At 35.5% G+C, this 23,934-nt stretch overlaps 1 protein-coding gene across 1 annotated transcript; it reads left to right on the top strand.

The window, feature by feature from the left end:
* The first annotated feature begins 6,574 nt into the window (after window positions 1-6,574).
* Window positions 6,575-23,752, top strand: CHMP2B (charged multivesicular body protein 2B). The gene is made up of 6 exons (XM_058185737.1): window positions 6,575-6,820; window positions 19,639-19,730; window positions 19,911-20,105; window positions 22,027-22,129; window positions 22,464-22,570; window positions 22,698-23,752. The coding sequence occupies exons 1-6, from the start codon at window positions 6,787-6,789 to the stop codon at window positions 22,809-22,811; spliced, it is 645 nt and encodes a 214-aa protein (XP_058041720.1). The 5' UTR covers window positions 6,575-6,786; the 3' UTR covers window positions 22,812-23,752.
* Window positions 23,753-23,934: the final 182 nt, after the last annotated feature.

Here is a 23,934-nt window from a genome sequence, read left to right as displayed (position 1 = left end):
TTGTGCCGTATTAAATTGTCATGACAGAACCACTTGCCAAACAATTTAATATGGCACAAGCTAAGGAAAGATCCTGGATTGCTGGCCTTGCCTCCCCGTCCCTCAAAACATCTTGTGCCAGGCTTTACTTTTCTGCTTTATTGGAAGTACCTCAGCAACACCCCTTAGTTTGCAGCTGTCTTGCAGGATGATGAAAGTCTTCCTAGAAAAGCAGGAGAGCTCTCACCAAACTAGAGTGAGTTGAAAGGTGGAGAGTACTCTGTCCTCTGTCCTCTGTCATTTAGAGCATTTCTGACTCTTGACTAACACTCTTGGGATTGTAAACCAACATCCAAAATAATTTCAGTGACATTAAAGCTCTCTACAAAAATTCCAAGTATCTCTGTCAAAAAATGCTAGATTCATGTTCAGAAATAGCACCAGTGATAGGTCACTGACCTTAGCATGAGGGCTTTGAAGAATGGTTTGGGGAGATTTGGGGGGATTCTTTGCTGCTTTATCACATGCTTCTCCTCTACCTGTAAGCTCCCAAGCCCAAATGAGGGACACAGGGTAAAGAGCAATGAGTATTCAATTAGAATAGAATAGAATTCTTCATTGGCCAAGTGTGATTGGACACACAAGGAATTTGTCCAGTAGTGGTATTCACTTACCTTTGCTACTGGTTCGCAAATGTGAATGCGCATGTGGCTTACGCATGCCACCTCTGCGCATGTACAGAGCATCTGTGATGATGTCTGGGTGGTTGGGTGAAGCCTCCTGCTGGGGCTGCTACCGGTTCACGCAAATTGGGTAGAACCGGTTGAATCCCACCACTGAATTTGTCTTTGATGCATATGATCTCAGTATACATAAAAAGACAAGATACATTCATCAACAATCATAAATACAACACTTAATGATAGTCGTCGGGTACAAATAAGCAATCAAATCATACTAGGAAATAATCAATATCAATATAAATCATAAGGATACAAGCAACAAAGTTACAGTCATGCAGTCATAAGTGGGAGGAGATGGGTGATAGGAACGATAAGAAGACTAATAGTAATAGTAATGCAGACTTAGTGAATAGTGCAATTAACAGTGCAATTCTGAGAAAACAGGCTTCCTGAACGTGTATAGAAAAACAATTAATATGTAATGTTAATATGTAATATTAATAATTTTACATACTCAGTTCATGGGCATATTATAAAGAGGTAAAAACAATCAATAATACAACAATGTACATAATACAGGTAGCCCTCGATTTACGACCATAATTAATCTCAAAGTATATGTTGCTAAGCGAGACGTTTGTTAAATGAATTTTATCCCATTTTACGACTTTTCTTGCCACAATTATTAAGTGAATCACTGAATTTTTAAGTTATTAACTCGGTTGTTAAGTGAATCTGGCTTTCATATTGACTTTAATTGTCAGAAGGTTGCAAAAGGGGATTACATGACCCTGGGACACTGCAACCATAATAAATAGGAGTCAGCTGCCAAATGTCTTAATTTTGAACACATGATCATGGGGATGCTGCAACAGTTATAAGTGTGAAAAATAATCATAACTCATTTTTTCAGTGCCGTGTAACTTTGAATGGTCACTAAATGAACTGTTGCAAGTCAAATACTATCTGTATAAGACAGTACAGAAGTACATAAAAACTCATAAAATTCAATCATACCTACCAATAATATTCAATAAAGCCATTGTGTCAACTGCTGCTTTCCAAGTCTTTGTGTTTAAGATATTTCCTCTGTATGCTTATCTGATATAAACCTACCAGAACAATGCAAGTGGACTCACCATAAACCATCACAACAACCTTGTAAAATAAAAATTGCAGCATTTATTTAGATTTTTACAAATTGCCACAAAAAACATATTTATGATTTTTCTCAAGCCACATTAAAAATATATATTTCCATGAGGTTTCAATTTCATTATACGGATTTCCATTAAATGGGAAATGATTATTATGTCCTTGTAATTTATACCATTACGTTCAGACTTACTTTATTTTTTTTAAAAAAACTAATCAGAGAGGAAAATAAGGGAAAAAAAACTTTAATGGAAATATATTTCACTTAAATGTTTTTCCTAATAGCTATATAATGTCATTCTAGTAATTTCAGTAAATATTGTGTGTTTTCTTAAAATAATAACTCTTAAACTTCTTTGAATAAAAATATGCAGCTGCATGGAAACAAATGCATAAGGAGATTGATATCAAGATATAAAAAGGAAAGTAATTTTGCAAAAGCAATTTTGCAACAATATTCATATACTTTCAAATCTGAACATTGAATATGAAGATGTGTACTTAAAAATCATGAGTTGATCACTTTTAGAAATATACCTCTTATCATTTATTTTAGGCTTAAAAACAATTAACACAATAGAATTAGCTTCTTTTTAAATATTCAAGCTTCTTTCAGGAATCACAGATATCTATATACCTATACTAATCTATATTTATTAGTTAGTAATTCTAAAATTGGACCCTGATTGTTGGGGGCAATATGCTGACTCTGTAAACCACTTAGAGAGGGCTGTAAAGCACTGTGAAGCAGTATATGCCAGTAAGTCTAAGTGCTATTGCTAACGTATGTGTACATTACCCTATGAATTAGATCTGTCACATGACGTCTTATTATCTAATAATTTCCAAAATAGTTTAAAATCAGTCTGTATTTCTGTACTTATCTTTATCCAAAAACCTCAAATACTTCTAGCCTGATACTATCTACATGATTGCAAATTTGGAGTTTGCAGAGATACTTTATTTGATAATAGCCAATTGCTGAACAGAATTCCAACCAATCAGTGCACATCTTTTGTTTCAAGATGACTAACCAGTAAGACATATAGAACCAGTCACATACAGAAACACATTTTAGTCCTCTGTTGAATTAACAAACAGCTTTTCATGCTTTTTTTTTTGACAAGAAAAGTAACACATTTCTAACATTCCTGACCCTATATTCACAATGTTCATGTATTATAATAATAGTTGCAATTTTTCTACATATATTTCTTCAGAATTGACCGGTAGTTTGCAAAATGATCCTTCCAATAGGCCAGAAGGGGAATATCATTTTAAAAAGCAATTAACAAATGTATTCAGAAGCCACAGGAACTTTTCATTCGCCAGAGTGTCATTGTACAGTAAAGCAACATTCTGGCTAGTCCAGGGAACTACACACATATAGCAACCCAGCAAGACTAACACAGTAGATGGAAAAATGAATTTCAGGACTTTCCCCAGGACCGAAAGTCCCAGCAGGATACTAAAATGGGCTATATAAAACATAATCTATTTGTTGAAAAGAAGGAACACAGCATTAAGTATCTTCTAACTGGAAAACAGATGCCCATAAACCCAAGTTGAAACTGCTGGATACCAAATTTTATTCATTTCAGAAGCAAGTCAGAAAAAATCAAAATAGATTATCTGAGGATGTTGGGGAATTGGAAATTTGCATCACATCAAATCACCATCTGGAAATGTTCAGTACTTAGCCCAAGGGCTCCAATCAACTTCATGGCTAAGTACATTTGTACATAAGTTTCTCTGCTTCTAGTAAAACACTCCATTATTACAATATGCCAGGGAACAAAACAGCATAAAGCTTTCTATATAGAAGTGTTAGCATTATCTTGTAAAGAAATATCATTTCATCCTTGAACTTGAATATTTCTGTCTTCAAAATTTTTCACAATGATTAAATTTCCAAAAGTCCTCTTGTCACACTCCAGTAGAAGATTCGGGCAGAAGAAGACTTGCTTAGCAAGCACTGCTTAACTGCAAGAAAGTATGAATCTGTTGTTAGAATGCTGAAAACATTAAGACTGCAGGTATAGGTTATCTAACTGAATAAATGAAAAAATGTGGATGGATTTAGAATGTTATTTTTAAAACTAGAATAAACAAATGAACTTGTCTACCTTGGTAAAATGTTTGCTAACAATGGATGGAGATATTTTCAGTGGAAAGGTAGTGGACAGTATATGGCAATTTGTGAGGGATTACTATTTGTCAGAAAAAACAAACATGGTTGTGTTCAAGAATGCTTCTGCCCACACTGTAGCTGGAATAGTTGAGTATATCACAAAAAAAACCATTCAGATAAGAAGTAGTGTGAATGTTTTCGTAAAATCTTCCTGTGGTAAAACAAAAAATCAAGGGACTTAATCTATGGGTGTTTACTAAATGTAGTTTGAATATAAAAATATAAGAAAGTACATTGAGGTGGCTTAGTCATATAAGAACATGAGTGAAAATCAATCTGCAAAATATGAAAAAAGAAAGTTGAGAGAAAAGGGAAGAAAGAAAGATTTCATTGTGCTCAGGATTTGCCAGTTCTTTATGAGAAGTTAAAACTGTAGAAAACGAGTTTATAGATTGATTCAGCAAACACATCTTATTAAAGAGGATTCGACAAATGGAACACCAAAATGATACAAAAGCCTATGATAGTTCCTTTAAGTATAAACCTTGATTATCAAGAATTAGCTCACTTTTGTTACGTAACAGCCTTTATTGTCACATGTGCAGTGTCACATCATGCCAAGCAATGGAGATGAAATGAAGTAAGAATTAGCAACTCCCTTTTTTACAGTACTTGAATTGGCAGATTCGTAAAGCTTGAAGTACTTCATTGGTTAATGCTTTAAACTACATTGAAATGGTTCTATGAACCTCAGACAAAATGGGAACTGAAAGAATATGAAGAAAGACTTGTCCTGCATATCTATTGGAGTAGCTCTCTTGGTGAATGCACTTCAGCATTTGTGGAGTTGGCAATACAAATCTTCAGGCTTACATGAAAGATTTGAAATAGGATGGCTGGCTAGATACAAATGTTCAAAATAAAGGTAACTAACTACAAAGCTATAATTTCAATCAAATAGTTTCAGAGATCCTACAAAATAATATGGAAAGTGCAACTTCGGATACAGACAACAAGAACCAGAAATGTCATGAAGTATCAAGAAAACAGATAGATATCAGAACACAAAAAGGCTACCTATCATTGAAGCTGACTTCAAACGATACATCTAATTCTAAGGTAATGATGTTATTATATGCATTAAGGATGGAATCTTGTTCTCAAGGCATTTTGAAAACATGCCTTGAGAACAAGGCTAAATGTTTCTTACTAAAATAGATGAAGAATGAAAACTAGCAATGATTTTTAATGTATAGTTTTAAAAGTATACTTTTAAACAAAGTATATTTTAAGTTATGCTTAAAAATACTACCTTTTTAGAATATGTATACATATGGTAGTGGGTGTTATTCAAATGTGATTATTGTAGAAAATATATATTTATAGTAAAAAATTTAATTTTTTTAGACTTTACATTTATTAACTATTTATTTGGAAAGACAAAATATATCACTTATGAACATAACTATTATTTAAAAAATAATATTTTCTTCTTCAAAATTATTGTATGGTAATTTATATTTTGTGATAGCTTATATTTGGTGATCTTATAAGTTCAACATGGTATTCATAATTCTTCAGTAAAATATGATCCCAAAGTGTAATATTACGCCTTTTTCCTTGGTTATATTGATCTATTTGGATGGATTAAGTTTCTATATCATCACTTTAAATCAATTGGTTTGTTCCATACCTTAGTGTTTGTATAGATTCATTGATGTATTTACAAAAACCATTGCCAAATAAGATGGCAAAAGATAAACAAGAATCTTAGTGCCTCTAGAAATAAAGTTGCCAATTCCCTAGTATCATATAAACTGTATTCTCAATTTAATTATTTATAAATATAAAAAGAGGATTTTTTTTTAAGGACCAGCTGGCCATTTGTCAAATTCTGCTCTTTACAAGATTACTTAATGCACAAAATATTTATATCACCAGGCAGAATAGCTGCTTGGAATGCACACAGCCTCCATTACCATTATGATCACACTGTGCATTACTGTCACCTTCAAGTATCTGCTAAGTCTCTGCTTTAATTATAGATAACCAACATATTTAAACATCTGGGGGAAAAACACTATTGTACAGTTAGGCATCCAGAGTACCTGACATTACATTAAAAAATAAAAGACAGTTTTGTACAGGATAACTTATAAATTCTGGCAAACATGGATCTGGAAATATTGTTTCTTGAACCCATCATCTATCAGCTGCTATTTTATCAATTTTAAAGGTTTTCGCTTTTTTCCCCCTTCTATCTTCATTCAAGCTATTGCTCTACAAGAAATTATAAGCAAGCCTGATTTTACAGGTTGTTACATTCCTTCCCTTGTTTATTTTTAAAAAAACCGTCAGGCGAATGTGCTTTTCGGCAATATTTCCTCTTCAGGACGGAGAATGAAGTTAAAGGGATGAGGGTGCTTTTTTGGGGAGCCGCCGCAGCCTTCCCAAATACGCTGCGCTAGTACAAGAAGCGGGTTAAGAGGCGATAGTCCTGGAGGACCAACAGCAGCCTCGGCAGCAGCCCAGCTGACGCTCAGCGCGCTGTTACCACGCCAAAACTGCGCGCAGCTGAAGCCGCAGCCCTGGGAAAGGCAGGCGAGAGGCGAACGCGGCGGCAGAAACGCCTCCCAGCCTAGCCCGGCTCCGGCTCCGGCTCCACCTCCAGCGCTGCCGTTCGCTCGCTCCCAGTCGCCACGGCCTTGGCGTTTTCAGAAGTAAGGGAGGCGGGTTTTTCCACGTTCCGTCTCTCTGCGCTGAAGCAGCTTCCTGGTCACCTGAGAATATAAGGAAGGAGGCCGGCGGCTCGACTGGTTTCGGTGTTGGGACGCCGCCATGGCTTCGCTTTTCAAGAAGAAGACGGTGGACGGTGAGTGAGGTCGAAACCTGTTTTTATTCATGTTACTGTTATTGTTGTTATTATTATTATTGGTGGGGTTGCCGCGCCTTTTGCAACAGAGGCTCCCTTAATTTCTCAGAGATGTACTCCTTCCTATAGCTCCCTTCGGTTGTGTAGCCCACTTCTGATGTCAGAAACTCACAGGTCCCTTACCTTACCTTGGCTCCAGGGTTTCCTGAGAGCTTTTGGGGAATCCAGCTGTATTTTAACGAGTTTGATCTACGGTAACGCTCTGTAGTATAGGAGTGATAAGAGATCTAGTTCAAATATTTTTCCTGGCGAAACTGCCCCATTTTTTATTATCATTACCTGTACGATTCTTGATGAAATTATGTCTTAGTTTAACACACACACACCCATGACTATCCATCCTGCCCCTTCAGCCCCGTATTGCCAAAATATCATGGAGGTTAAATAGTAGTCATGATACTTTCTGGGTTGGGTTCCTTGTAGCCCTTTTGGTCTACATGTTTCTCACTTTCAGCTTGACATGTACTAGGTTTAAATATATAGGTGGTTTGGGGTGTTAATTTGCATTGTTGAAAAGGTAGAGTGGGAGTGGGAATGCCTCTTGTTACAAAAGGTATGTTGAAATGGTTTGTAAAATTCGTAGAAACAAACATACCAAGTTATTTAATTTTCAGAGTTGTTTTATACTGTGTATAAACTCTGTTGAACGAATGAAATTGAGCCATACATTTAGACTGGGGAAAAAATTACATACAGAAACTAATTTGAATCTAAAGGAATTTGAGGAAGCTATAATCTCTTTCAGATAAATGTTTTATGTACTTTTAAGTAAATGTTTTATGTACTTTTACAGAGAACTAAATTGCTCAAACGGAAAAAAGGATTATTTTAAAGGATGTAAGATACTTAAAAGTTGCTTTTTACAGCAAATTGAAAACATTGCTAAAAATAGTCTAAATAGTAGGGTTTTTAAATCTTGAAAATAGTGTTTCATGCAGGTTTTTTTTTTAGAAATTAACAAACCAAAAACCCTTACTTTGGAACTTTCCAGGGCAGGCCAGTGTTAGGAAACAAATAGTTTGAAAAAAGCTTCTTTTTCAAGAGAAGACAAATTAGTGTTCCAAATTTTTTTTTTCATTAGCATTGCTATATATTTCTTGGAAAATAAAAAATATATCTTCATTTTCTTCCATATATTTTTATATGACTAGAACACAAACAGGCACACACACATATTGACAAGCTATTTATACTTATCATAGCTCAAACAATAACAGGATCAAAAGGCAGAAGCCACTGCATTTTAAATAAGTTTTCTCTCTTGTACAGAATAGATAACTGCAGGGGAATGTTTTGAACTGCCTTGAAGCAGATAATTTATATCTGGGCAAAAGGGAATTTTATTATGACTGAAACAAAAGCTGCTGTCTTATGGTTATTGTGAACTGAGACTTAAATTACAATAGCGATAGAGCTTTGGAATGTGTTTACTGAATACTGAATATTTTGTACATGCCTTAGCTATTTAAATCTAAGTTTTCTAATTTGCACAATTTTCATATTGATTTAATTTGAAAATAGGTTGTTGTGAAAAAGTAGCATCCATTTTACAATGTATGAATTCTTGTTAAGGATAACCTTTCAACTTGTATATTTAACTCTACTAGAAAAGATGCTGACAAACAAATCCAAACTATGATTGATAAACTCATGTGGCTTCTCAAAGGTAGTCATTGTAAAAATGAAAGGAGGGGAGGCAGTGTTTTTCAGATTCTGTTTTTATATGCCACTAATGTTCTTGCTGTCATGAATTTACTGTACAGATAGTACACTTAAGTTTTCTATGTAAGTTTTCCAGGTAATAGAAATTTCTGTGATTACTTATTAAAATTTGGGCCAGTCAGGTGATAAAGCTGTCCTATATTATGTATTTCGCTGGCATGCAAAACAGTTATAATAACAAACCAAACTAAAAATTAAACATATAAGTAGTTACAGTATAACAGCATCAATAAGAATGAATGGGCATAAAATCTGAATACCAAGTAAAATTGCTGTGGCTTTGTTCTCATGAGAACTAATTAAAAAGGCATAATAGTTGCCAAGAATGAGGTTAATTCCGAATTTTCAAGGCCACTGAATATAAAACAGGATCCAATTAAATTTATATTTAATGTAAACTTCACTCTCAAAAACTTGCACAGTTATAATATTATAAAATTAAAACAATACAGTTAAAAACAAAAATAACATTACTCCTTCTCCTCCAAACCATATCAATAACAACAAATAGTGAAAAGTAAGGTACAGGGTTTAAATCAGGAATTATATAGGCCATTGCATTGTTAAAAGATTACAATTTCCATTAAGATTTTAAAGGTAGCCATATAAAGTGTACTGGGTTGCATGATTGGGTCATAATGAAGAAGAAAGTTATAGTTCATCCTCCTGTGGCATGTAAAGTCATAAAATGTATCAATGAAAATTATGCAAAGGTCCCCTAATCATACTTCCTGGTCAAGCATGAGTCATAAGTCCCGAAGGGCCTCTAAATCACAAATCACTTTCTTCCTGGCATTGCTTGCCTATATAGAAATAATGCTGAGGTTGACAGGTCTCAACATACAATGAGCAATTGTATCTTCTTAATTTCATCTTCAGTCTGTTCTCCAGGAGTTGAGATATGATGTCAACAGAATCTCTCCTTCATCCAAAGATGGTAATATAAAGTTCTGTATCATAGAATTATAGGGCTATAATGGACCCTGGAGGTCTTCTAGTCCAATACCCTGCCCAAGGTAGGACTCTTTATTTTTTGTTGTTGCTTTTTTTGTCTTGCAAATATATTACTTGCAAGACCACTTCCCTTCCCATCCGATCTGTCAAGAAAAATATGCTCTGAGTCTCTTGGGTAAAACAGTTTCATTCATGTAGACGCAGGAGAGATACCCTCTTTATCACAGCCCCTGCCTATGAAACAGCTTTCCTCCCAGATGGCCCCAAAATTTTTATCCCAGTCCTTATGGCCAGATTATTAGTGGAACTTGACATGTGTTGTGACTTGGTTCATAAGGTGCCATAATTGTATAACATTTTTTGTTATTTGTCTAATGTGGGCCATCCAGAATTATTTGCTTAAGACATATTTTTCTAACTAAATTAAGAAGCAGTTCAGATGTATATTTGGCCAAAATATATAAGACTAATTTTAGAATGTACCTAGAACAGAATATAGACTCATAGGACTGAAAGAAACCTCAGAGGTCTTATAGTCCAACACTCTTCTCAAGGCAGATCTTATACCATCCTGGGCAAATGGTTTTCCAGTCTATTCTTGAAAATCTTCAGTGATGGAACACCCACAATTTTGGGAGGAAAGCTGTTCCACTGATTACTTGTTTTTTTTGTCTGGAAATTCTTCCTTATTTCCAGTTTTGATATCCCTCTGATGAGCTTTTACCCATTGTTTCTTGTCTTTCCCTCAGATCCTCTGGAAAATAAATTATCCCTCTCTTGCCCACGATAGCCTTTCAAGTATTGGAAGCCCTCTATCATATCTCCCCTAACTTTCTCTTTGTTACGTTAAACGTATCTAGTTCTCTTAACTGTTCATCATATAATTTAGCCTGTGGATCTCTTATTATCTTCATTGTTCTTCACTGCTGTCTTTCTAGGGCCTCAGCATCTTTTTGTATCATGGTGACCAGAACTGGGTGCAGTGTCCAGATGTGGTTTCACTAGTGCAGTATAGAACAGTACTATCACTTCCAGTGATCTTAATGCTGTCCTTCTGTTGATGCAGTCTAGAACTGTGTTGACTTTTTAGCGGCTGCAGACTCATGCTTAAATGGTTGTCCATCAAGACACCTAGATCCTCTCACAGGCACTGGTGAGCCACGTTCTACATAACCTGTATATGTGAATGTGTTTTTTTTCAGAGTAAGAAAAAACTTATTTTTCTCACCACTGAAATGCATCCTGTTGGATATCATATTGGATAGCCAACAAAAGTATTCTGATGATACTATGCCCTGAATTTCCCACTCTGGCATCCCTGGTTTGAGGGTCAAGAGCCTAACCTCTCACTTTCCCCATCAAATTGAAACTTTTCCCATCCACTCAGTAGTGCCTCCAACTCCTATTCCTCACAGTCTTGGTATCAAAAGTTCTGAGAGAGCCAATAGGACCAGGAAGGGCCTCCTTTTTCCCCATTGCTTCAGATTAGGCAAAAGAACAATATATATATGATATATGTATATGTTTGGTATATAGTATATGTTTCTAATTAATTTTGTCTGATTATTCTGAATTTGTTTAAAATAGTTTCTTTACTAAATCAATATAATGAAATTTTGATTTGATGTTTCTTTCTTTTAATAGAATAAAAAAACTTTCTATCAGATTTAAAATCATGTCAAAAATAGGCTATCTTTGTTCTAACGAATTCAAGGCTTCCTCTAAAAATCTCATTTAAGATCACCATGATTTCCTAACCTAAACTTAGTCAGTTTTCAGTAGGAGTTTACAATTGATTTTATAGTTTCCAAAAACAGAAGTTAACTTGGTAATACTTGTTTAACCTTGACTAATATAAATTAAATTGAACTGCAAGTTTTAAGGTGATTGATTTTATGTTTGGGCATGTTTGTTTTTATTCTGGAATATGTTGCTTTTAAAACTCTTACTTTATTTGGTAGTACCTGTTTATTCTAATTGTTTTATGACAGACCACCTGTTTATGTGAGTCCCAGAATCTTCAGGGTTAGATGGCCATGATAAATTGAATAAATTAAGTTACTGTGTCTTGGAAAATAAGTTTCTTGTAGACGAAGATGGTTGCCATCATTCCTAAAACTATAGTCCAATCATTGCAAGCTAGCAATATCTATTTACACATTATTATTGAAATAATTTTATTTTGGATTATTTTAGAAATGTTACTGGTGTGGAAAATCATATTCCAAAGAGGATTAATATAAGATTTAAAATAAATCTGTGACTACAATTCATACTTCATTCATTTTTCACAATAGCTTGGGGGAGCACTTCCTATCATTATTGATTGTCCTTTTCCTTAGATTGTGAAACCAAGATGGAACTTACTTTGGAAATATTTCATTTTCAAAAGAAATGGGATTTTTAATAGAAAAAGACTGCCCTTTTCTCTGTAGAAGAGGAAGAAATTGCCTCTCTCCTGAACAGCTGCAAATGAATTATTTTGGTTTTATTGTGTGTTACTTTGAAATGGCCTTAGGGTTAAAAAGAAACCCTCACAAACTATTTTTTACAAAGAAATAGATAAATGTAATCATTGACTGGCAGCTGTATAATTTAAAAACTTCATTTTCTTTAGAAGCTGAACCTCTGCTTCTAATCCCCCAGACTGTCGCTTGATTTTCTTTTAGTCAAAGAAGATACAGTTTTGTGTTTTTCAGTCAAAGTGTTACAAGTGATAACACTTTAAACCTTTGTTTAAAAATAAATCATTGCCACTATTGTTACCATAATTATGTTTACAATTAATAAAATACTGCCTCTAATTGACAGTTACAAATGTGTTTCCAATAGCATCTCTAAATGAACATATCCTAATAAAATTGTTCATAAATATTAAGTTTAATTTCAGAAAACAATCTCTTTAGAAGTAACTGCAGTTATTTACATAGTAAAATTACTATAATAGCATAATAAATCATAAATTTGTTAATTTGCAAACTAAAAATAGACAGGAAGAAAGTTGTATTTCTGTGTTTAGTATGTAGTTAATATACTGGTGCATTCCACATGGATTCATAATGGTGTATGTGAAAACCTACATATTTTTATTTATTTTTAATAAATCTCAGTCTCACTTTAGAAGCGCTAGGCAAAGTACATAATCAAGCACAAAATCTAGTTTATTATAATGAAAACAATGGAACTCGTATAATGCATCTTAACTATCAAAAGTTCAGATTTTCATTAGTCCACAGAATACCATAAGAAAGGGGATAGACCCCAGGTCCACTTTTGCGTCTCTCCCTCACCATTACACATCCTGTTAACAAAGGAAACTTCACCAGGTGTTTCCTATTCATCTACTATTAATCTCATCATTCGATCACCTATCTCCTTCCACTTATGACTGTAACTTTGTTGCTTATATCCTTACGATTTATACTGTCATTGATTGTTTCCTGATTGTTTAATTGTAGCCTATGACTATCATTAAGTGTTGTAAGTGTTGTACCTTGATAAAGGTATCTTTTCTTTTATGGAAACTGAGAGTATATGCACCAAGACAAATTCCTTGTGTGTCCAATCACACTTGGCCAATAAAAAAATTCTATTCTATTCTATCTTGGTTAGTGGAGAAAATACACTACCAAATCCCAATAATTAGCAATAACCAAAGAAGTAATAATGACATGGATTCCATTAAACTAGAAGACAAAGACAATCTGTGACTGACTGAGTCACTGTTTCAGAGATCTAAATGGAGAACCATAGGAGTAAATACAAAATCTTGAAAACTATAGGAGAAATGGCCAATGCCAATTATAATGAGTTAATTAAGGTAGAACCTCTTTGAGTGTTTTTTCCCAACTTAGTAGTTGGACTGAGTTGCCTATTCTGAAAAAATACCTCTTCTTCAGCTTTTCCACAATATTTTTTAGGATTGAATACCCTGGCTCAAGCCATATAGGACAGCAACAATGACAATAATATAATAAATAACAATAATAATAACAATAATAATAACAAGAACAATTTTAATTGCACTCCAAAACAAAATAGTTAAGCAACAGAGTTTTTGTAACAGCAATGTTTTGTGGCAACACAGGGGCAGTTAAATTTTGCACCAGTTAAAATTTCTGTGTGGTCTACAAGGCCAGGCCGTGTAATACAAATTGAAGAATTCCAGGTGACAAAGGCATCATCTTCAGCTCAGCCATTGCCTATGAAAAATGGTTTGGCCACAGACTCCATCTACTTTTCCACTAGGAGCCATAGGTCCTAGAGGAGCCTCAGAAAGTTTTTCTTTCAGGGAGGTTATAACCCTATTAATTTTAATTGGTAGTTTTTAGAATCAATAACCATCCTATCTTGCCTGGGTTGACCTTAAGTCTTCAGGTAGCCCAGAAACTAGTACTAGATGCTGCTGAGAGCACCTAAGAGCACAGAAGGGATGCATTTACTACATTGGGAACCAACTTCAAGTCCACCAGTATGACTAGTGCTATTTCTACCCATGCTCAAGCCTGAACCTGATTAAAAATGATCCATTTACTTTAGGGTGCTTTATATGGGAAGATCACCATCTTTTCAACAATCTTACCCAGAACAAAAAACTGTATGACAGCTAATTTATATAGCTGGGTCTAGGAAAATCCTGTTCAAGCATGACTGTGTCTTTCAAGTCAGATAGTATTACCCATGTCCGAAACAACATGTCAACAACCTCATGACCCAGTCTATTACCGATCTCTCATCTTTATAATGATCTAAGCCAGTGATGGTGAATCTTTTAGACACCGAGTGCCCAAACTGTGTGCACGTCCATGCCCAAACTGAAGGGTGCGCGTGTGATCAAAAGTGAACATGCATGGAGATGCATGGACATGTGCATGTGCAGGAGTGCACAACCATGCACATGCATGGACGTGTGCGGACATGCACGCTTGCGCATCAGAGACCCGAAGACCAGCTGGCCGGCGGGAGGTAGGGCAATCAGCAGCACAGCAAGAGGTAAGATTTTTTTCTTTTGTGAGCTTTTGTTCATCGTTTGCCAGGAAACAAAAGCTCACAGAAGAAATGCCACCAAGATCTGACCTTGGGCGATGGCTCGCATGCCAGCAGAGAGGGCTCTGAGTGCCACCTCTGGCACGCGTGCCATGGGTTCGCCCTCACAGATCTAGGCAGAGCATAGCAGAGTTCCAAAATGGTAACACTGACATTCCCTAGCATATCACCTACCTCTGTGCAATGTGTAGGATAAAATTAATTCCAGATAGTATTGCAAGTCTGTACTTACATTATTTCCATGGATTCTCCATATCTGCAATCAAAATTTGAGCAAATTTGAGTAATTTTATTAGCAAAATGTTGCTTCAGGTTTCCCTCATAGCAGCCTGTTGGCAGATCTTGCCAATACCTCAAAAAGAAAATGGATCCTTCTAAATGGCACATCTGAGTCATTGTCCACTGATGAAATACATGCAGAGAAGTAAGAAGCTCTTATTTCTATGATGAGTTTGCTCCTTGTTTAGTCAAGTTCACACTTTATCCACTGATATTCTAGTTGTCTCTTCTGTCATTCTATTTCCTGACAATCTTGTCAATGGTTGATTTCTCAAAATTATCCAAAATAGTCATATTATAATGCTGATGAAGAGATAGATTAACAACCCCATTCCCTTCACGTAATTTATTTCCAATAATCTATTGTAAAAAATATGGTAACGACAGTATGAAGAGAATTACTTCCAAACCCTTAATATCGGTTTCCCTTCCAAGTCATGTAGAGGTAAGCTTATAAGAATAGAGGTAGGTTGCTTAAAAACAGAGCAGTTAGCAGCATTCCAAGCCACTGTCTATTGTCCTCTCCATTTGAACTGCCTTGGGGGGGGGGGAAATTCCTAGGATTTTTACTCCGACAAACATGGCCAAAACTAGTTAGTTTTTCAATTTGATTTTTCTTTTGTCAGTTAGACTAAATTTGGTGCTATTCCAATTTAATTTTAAAGATTTAGCCTTCTGACTGACAAAATTCTAAGCCCTTATACAATATTTCTTTCCAGCATTTCATTATGTTTGAGTGGATAAAAAAGCATTCTTCATACACTCCAGCAAAAAAGAATTGGAAAATAATAATTTTACTTATACAGTTACTTATACAGCCTTTGTCAGGCTGATACCACCACCCATTGCATTGCTTCTGCCTCACAGAGCTGGTTCAGCAAGATAAGAGATCAAATTTAGGAGGAGGAGTTTCAACCACCCAGGATTTCACAGAACAGCCAGGGGTATGCACAATATCATTAACAACTAGGGTGGGACCTAGGAAGTGGAAAGTATTTTGTTATTGAAATCTTAGTCAGCAGCCTCATTTTCAAGACTGTAGTTCAGCACTTCTGAACAGTACCAGTTTGGAGAATGCAGCTTTAAGAGATAACCTTTCCTAAAAGGTGGTTCCTGAAATGATTATAATATAGCCAATAGGCATGCTACAACAAAATTATAAAATGTATTACATTTGTTATTTTTTTAAAATGCCAGAAGCAGAGAGATGGGTGTATATATGTTGTTCCGTCCTTTATAATATGTAAAAACTGTAAAAACTGAGAATGTCCTTTCACCAATCTTATGGAAAGGAAGATGGACTGTATATATAATTCTGAAGTTAATCTTACTGTTGCTGAAATACTGTTCTTATCTAAATCTCTTTTTTATCTATTGCAACATAGTCTGATTATTCTAGTGAAAAAAATACTTGTTTACAGATATTAGCCAATTAAGACAAATATAGTTAATATTCCATTGGCATTATTATTTGTATATGTAATTAAGTTGTACTTAAGCAACAACAGAACAGTTGTTTGAATTGCATTATGAGGCGATATCTGCTGGCCTCTTACATCCTGAACATAAACTGTTTCAACTCCTCCCCACAGGATGGCAATACAGGGCATTGCAAGCCAAACATCTAGACATGGGGACAGTTTTTCCCTAGGGCTATTACTCTGCCGAACACCTAATTCTCAGCTCTGCTGTCTTATGTCTATATGTATTTCTCCCCAGTGATAATAGCTATAGTATTATTACTTATCCTTATTATTAACTTATTTACTTTTATTGGTATTATTATTATCATATTCTTTTATTTTACATGTACACGAGAGCTGCTGCACTGGAGACAAATTAATGCCTAACTGAGTGGTTCTCAACCTTTATAGTGCTGCGACCCCTTTAATACAATTCCCCACAAAGTGGTGACACCAACCGTAAAATTATTTTTTTTTAGGCAGCTATCTCAGTGTGCCTCAGCAGCCGCAGAAGGGGGGAAAAAGTGACAAACTGTTTTTTTGAATTTATCACGCCTGAAGCTGTATTGGCTAGCGATCTGAACTGCTTGCGATTGCCTTGAGGATGGAGGCATTAAAGTGGAGACTCCTCCCCTATTAAGTTTATCGCGCCTGAAACCAAATTAGGCTAGCCGCTAGCAATTGGGAGTGATTGCAGCTGGCTTGAGAGGGAGACATCAGCGCAAAGATTTCTCTCTTTTTTAATTCATTGTGCCTGAAGCCGAATTCGGCTAGTGATTTGAAGAGCCTGCAGCTGGCTTGTGGATTTTCAAGGAGTATATGAAATCCCATGCACCGCCTGCAGCACCACATACATCGGACAAACCAACAGAAGAATAAGTGCATGCATTGAAGAACATAAGAACTCAGTCAAAAAAGAGGAACCAACTTCTTCCCTGGTCCAACACCTTAAAGCCACAGGACATAAAATTGATTTTAAAATACCAGAACTATCGCCAAAACTGAACACTTTAACAACAGAATAATCAGAGAAGCCATTGAGATAGAAAAACGCCCACACAGCATGAATAAACGAGATGATACCTCCCGCCTACCAGCCATTTGGAAACCCGCCCTTATTGACAAACGAGTCCCTAACATGAAGAATGACGCAAGACCCACACTCACAAGTGCCACACAGCATGTTACCACCACACATCCACGTGGAAAGCAAACTCAAACCCACACCAATGATGAAGCACGACCACGGACCAGAAGCCAGACCACAGCTGCATCATTAGCCATTTCTAATCCCTCCAATCCATACATGCAGCAGACTGACTCCCACCATGAAGATGTAGCACGACCATGAACGCGAAGCCAAACAACAGCAATGCAGCTCACCAACTCAAATTCCCCTGCATCTCAGACCAACCTGAGCACAACCAAGCCCCACTCCAAAAGAACACACCCCCATCCAATCAGAGCACAGCCAACCCCACCATCCAATCAGAGCACAGCCAAACCCCCAACCAATCAGAAAACATCTCCACCCAATCAGAACACAGCCAAGCTCCCAACCAATCAGTTCAAACCCCCACTAGCAGTTAAAAGGAAGAAACAGCTGCGATCACACATTTCTCCTAGAAGCACAAAGCTGTAAACACCTAGCCTGAAGATGACGAATGGGATTTCGTCGAAACGTCGCCAAGGCACTTCCAATTTTACGCGGGGGAAAACCCAAATAACCAAAGACCTACATGTATGTATGTGTGTGTGTGTGTGTGTGCACACACACACACACACACACACACACACACAATTTATATACACACACACACACATATATGTATAGATAGATAGATAGATAGATACACAAACACACACAACTTTCCTGTATTAGATAAATCACTTAATAAATTTTCTTTTAATTAATTGGTTTTTTATTCAGTTGAATATATGGAAAATTATTGGCAATAAATTGAATGTTCAGTTTTAATTCTTTCCTCAAAATATAAGTTTCGTGGCTTTTTTATGCTACAACATGTTTTCTGGCAACATTCATACCTTGCTCAGCAGTCAGTTGGACTACTGTAATTGGAAGCAATTTGAGGACTGTTATTGAAGGCAACTGGAAGTTGCAGCTGCTACAAAATCTGACAGCCAGATCCCCTGAGGGTAACCGTCCCAGGCTAGAAAAAAAACTTCCTTTGAAATCTGTTTTAACATAACATTGGTTACATTGGTTGACAGTAGGCTTCTGAACTCAAGTTAAAGTGTGGGTCATTATTTTTAAAATCCTTTGTGGTACAATGCTAGATACAACAGTAATGCTATGCCAAGTCAAATCTATCCATCCAATCTGGTCATGAAAAGAGTCCATATAGCAATTCATAAAGTACATGAGGCATGAAATAGTCAATAGGTTTTTTTTTTCCAATCTTGACCCTCATTCTGTTGAATACTCCCCCACCCCCCCGGAATTCTGTCTGGCCCTAATGCTATTTCACAAACTATCCATAGCAGTGCTATTTCAGCAGTTGTTTAGTCTTTTAAGATAGTTTATGTTACTCGGAGCCTATGGAGGGATATTTTTTGGTTGATGTCTCCTGGAGTTTTGAAAAATTGAAGGCTGTATCTTTTTTGCTGTCCCCTTTTTTTCTATTCCATCCCATGTCACCAATAATGTTATTTGCTGCCCTTAATAAATATGAATATTAGACAATGTGAATTATCATGTATCTACCCTGTTTCCTCCAAAATAAGACATCCCCTGATAATAAGCCCAATTGGGCTTTTGAGTGCAAGGCAATAAGGCCAAGCGCTTATTTCAGGGTTCAAAAAAATATAAGACAGGGTCTTATTTTCGGGGAAACACGGTACCATGTGAAACCTATTTGGGTTACTGCTTCTATTTGGGAAGCAGAGGAGGGAAAATAGCAGTTAATCAGATGAAGTTTTCATAATGATGACTACACACAACTGAGTTTTCTGTCAGTGTATCAGAAAGAGTACACAGGACTATTTGAACAGTACAGATTGGTGAGCATTAAATTGCAGCAAATTAAGATTTTTAAAAAAGTAGATGGAACAGATTTATATTGGTGGTGAATGTCATGCCAGAGCAAATGGGACCAGAACATGGATAAGAAGTTGGTCTCTTTTCTTTATGGAAATCTAAGAAAAATAGTTGACATTCTGTAATTAGTAAGAGGAACAACCCAGCTCTAAGAATATTTTCTCACTGTTAGAAAATCAATGTCTTATTCATGTTTTTAATGTCTATGAATTAACTGTAAATATTTTCGGTTTTAGATATAATTAAAGAACAAAATAAGGAGTTAAGAGGTACGCAGAGGGCTATAGGAAGAGATCGAGCAGCTTTGGAGAGACAAGAAAAGCAACTGGTAAGTGTATCAAATAACTAGTTCATTGTTCATAATAAGAGACCAATTTGTAAAATGATATTTTTCTATTCTGAAGTTTTCAAGTACAAATTAATCAATTACTAGGCTATTATAATATTAATTATAATGATTATAACTTTAATTATAAAGTTTAAAATCAGCTTTGTTTTCAATAAATAGGAATTGGAAATAAAGAAAATGGCTAAAACAGGAAACAAGGAAGCCTGTAAGGTTCTAGCAAAACAGCTTGTGCAGTTGAGAAAACAGAAAACTCGAACCTATGCTGTTAGTTCAAAAGTTACATCCATGTCAACTCAGACAAAACTGATGAATTCCCAGATGAAGATGGCAGGAGCAATGTCAACAACAGCAAAGGTAGGCAATTGATCCTAACTAACCCAAGTAGTGGTAGTCAGGTAGTTAGGTAGCACCCCTGTCTGAAAATTTAATGCAGTGTTTTTTAATCTTTTTCATCTCAGAGCTCACATGTTATAGTAAGGACTTTAGGTCACAAAACCAGAGGTCATGTGACATCACAGGTTGCTGGGATCTAGAAGGAAAAATGGAAGCAATTTTCCGCTGTGATGTAATGGAAGTGGGACTCTGGCTGTGCAGCTGCACAACAGCACAGCACTTCCAGTCATTTATTTTGGCTTGCTGATGCAGGTGGCCAACTGACCTTTCATGTCACACAAAATGTGCCATGGCACAACAGTTGAAAACTGTTGAACTAGAGCATTTTGGTTGATTAGAATTACCATATTTTTACTACATAAGATGCTCCTGACCATAAGACGCACCTAGGTTTAGAGGAGGAAAACAAGAAAAAAAAATCTGCCTCTGCCTCCCAACATTCATGCGGTATTCATCTGGCTAGCGTCCTTGCAGCAAACAGCAAACAGCTTGCCTCTTCCATATCTGCTGCCTCCGCTGGGGAACCCTGGAATCTTCACCTCTGAGCAGCTAATCGGCGGTTGGATCGGCCTCCCAGAATACTGCCAATCAGCTGTTCCAGGCGGCGGGGATCGCTGCCACCATTCGCAGCTGCTGCCTGTTGCCCATATTCACTCCATAAGATACTAGACATTTTCACTCCCTTTTGAGAGGAAAAAAAGTGTGTCTTATGGAGTGAAAAATATGGTAAGTGGTAAAGAAAACAATTGCCTAATAACTTTTAAGACATTTTTTCAGCTAGCAACTAATTTAAAAAATCTAAAATTTTTCTGACTTTTTTCTGTTCCATTATTTTATATTTATATTTAATATTCAAAATAATATTTGAATATTATATTCAAAATATTATGTAAAGGCTTCACTCATGCCACAATGTATCTGTTAATGTAAAATTGTTAACTGTGGGCTGGCATTACATAAACCATCCTTAAACCTGCCATTTTCCAGCTCCTGAACAATGTTTACTCTTATACATACTTGAAATAAGCCTACCATCAACCATTGTTTGAAGCTGGCTCATTTCAGTAACCATAATTAAAATTAAATACTATGTTTGCAACCAAAGTGAAATTCTCTGCTCCAGAAAGAATATTCAATGAATCCAGTATTTGATCAGGTAATATTAGGCTGTAGCATTGATTAGAGCACCCTGATTACTGTGCCCAGCACTTTAAAAATAACAAACTGGATCAGGCCAATAAAGATGTTCAGAGTCTGGAAACAAAATCATGTTTTAAAAAAAATGAAAAGGAAGGAAATGTATTGTTTTTCCATGACAAATGATAAGTGTATGAGAATATGCTAACATTCTCATATGCCTGAAGTGATGTCATAAGGAAAAAGGCCATGACCTGTTCTCAAACATCCTACTAGGAGGATATGGAATGATAGTCCTCAATTCAGGGCAGCAGATTCCAGATGGATGCTCGGAAAACTTCCTGCCAATAAGAGCAGTAAGGTCAATTCCTTAAGGAGAAAGCAAGTTCTCCTTTGCTGAGTAAGAGGCTTAAATGGACATTTGTTAGGTATATTTTAATCTGAATTTGTCTACCGAGTAAATATTGAACTTTGTGGCTCTAAGTAGCCTACTCCAAATTTGTGAATCTGTAGTTTAATTTATTGTTAGTCCAAGCCAAATCAAAATTAGAAATAGTTATTATTAAAATCTGGTTTTCAGATAGCTTACTTCTAACAACTCTTTATGATGATGAAACTTGGATTACAAACAAGATATGAATTTTCTTCTTTTAAACATATAAAACTGCAATGATGGTGTGATCCTTTTATAATATTAGACTACAATATGTTTGAATATGAAATGATCTTCTCTCTCTTCTGGTAGACAATGCTGGCTGTCAATAAAAAGATGGACCCACAGAAGACACTGCAAACTATGCAGAATTTCCAGAAAGAAAACATGAAAATGGAAATGACAGAAGAAATGAGTAAGCTGTTTCTTCATATTATGCTAAACCTTTTTCTTAGTTCTACTTTGGGCTTGTGATATAAATGATTTCATAGATTTTAAACTAGTTTCGATTGAAGTTACTATATTCATAAACATCTTGGAAGAGAATGACAACATTCTGGGAAAGATTTATGCAGCACTTTGAAATGAAATATTTCACTGCCCATTCAAGAGGGTGAAATGGGAATAGCTAAACATTTAGTTTATTCCCAACATTTGTTTTAAAAATTATGTGACATAACAGTGAAAACTTATGCCTCTGAGGTTCTCCAGTTACTGTGCTAAGTCTTGGCTTTGACTTCTCTTTCAAGTCAATGATACCCTAGATGATATCTTCAATGATTCAGATGAAGAACAAGAAAGCCAGGATATTGTTAACCAAGTTCTTGATGAAATTGGAATTGAAATATCTGGAAAGGTATGAAAAAATATCTTCCCCATTTTAATTTATTTGTAATAGCTGTCTTTTTGGATGTATGCTTGCAGTTGGGGACTGTTATCTTGGTTACATAAATTAAACTTTTGTATTATTTTTCTTCTATTAGATGGCAAAGGCTCCTTCAGCTGCGATAGGCATACCGTCTGCATCTACATCAAAAAATGCTACAATTTCAGATGAAGAGATTGAGCGGCAGCTTAAAGCTTTAGGAGTAGATTAGCTTTATGCTAATATGAAGCCTGATTTCTACAACTGCTCCAACTTTGGCATATGCACAACCTCCAATACAGGTTTCAATAAAAAAACCAGATTTCATCGCAAATCTTGCCTAAGCCATTATTGGTAATGGTAATTTCTACAGAGAGCTGGAAGAACTAAACTCGAGAGAGAGAGAGAGAGAGAGAGAGAGAGCAGAACAAATATTGTCATGAAGAATTTGTATATCTTTTATTAAATTGGGATATTTTGTTAACAGGCCATTTATTACATATGGTTTACATTTTGATTTCTTCAGTTTAGTTTCGGACAAAAAGTATTTAGCTTGATAACTATTCGATTCATCTTTAGATTTCTACATTTTGTAAATCATTAGAAGCAGCCTTTCTGAAAGCATTTCAGCTCTGCTTTAATTGTAAACACTTCTTAAGAAATAGCTTGTTTTTTCTGAGTTGGAAGAGGCAGTTGTCATCTTCAGCAGAATGATTAGAAAAATTTCAGTAAAAATTTAGGGAATCTTTGGTTAAATACTTTTTAACAACTTATTCTAGTTCAATTTAGTGTTAAAATGATACATGTTTCCATTTAATATTGATACCCAATTAGTGGAACTTCTGAAGACCGGGCTGTGATCTAAAATAATTTTCTGTTAGCAAAAATGTTGGAAAGGAAAATATTAAATAATTTCCATTGTACTGTAATATAGCTGACTTGAAGAAGAGTCTGTGCCTTTGTGTATATAATGCTTGGTTTCTTTTAATTAAGTTTTGAAATGTGAGAAAAGTAATGTAAGCCATTAACTTATGTTAGCACTGAAATTACATGAACTCCATGATTGGTATGGAGTACATAACACCTGAAAAAGATAATCTTTTTCCTGCAATAGCATTTGTACATAAACACCATGCAACATTTTTCATTAAACAAATATTACTTTTCAAAATATCTTTCATTGTCCAATATAATATGCTCTGTATCCATTTTTACACTTGAATTTTGCTAAGGCTTAGCTGAAGTCAATGAATTTATTTGAATTTGCAATATGGTTAAATAACGCATATGTGTTATATGACAAATAATTCACTTGAAATGTGTAGCAATAGAAGAACAGGTTGTAAGAGTATTTT

The sequence above is a fragment of the Ahaetulla prasina genome, chromosome 5, assembly GCF_028640845.1.
Source record: "Ahaetulla prasina isolate Xishuangbanna chromosome 5, ASM2864084v1, whole genome shotgun sequence".
Lineage (NCBI taxonomy): Eukaryota > Metazoa > Chordata > Lepidosauria > Squamata > Colubridae > Ahaetulla > Ahaetulla prasina.
This window is presented reverse-complemented; position numbering and strand designations above follow the sequence as displayed.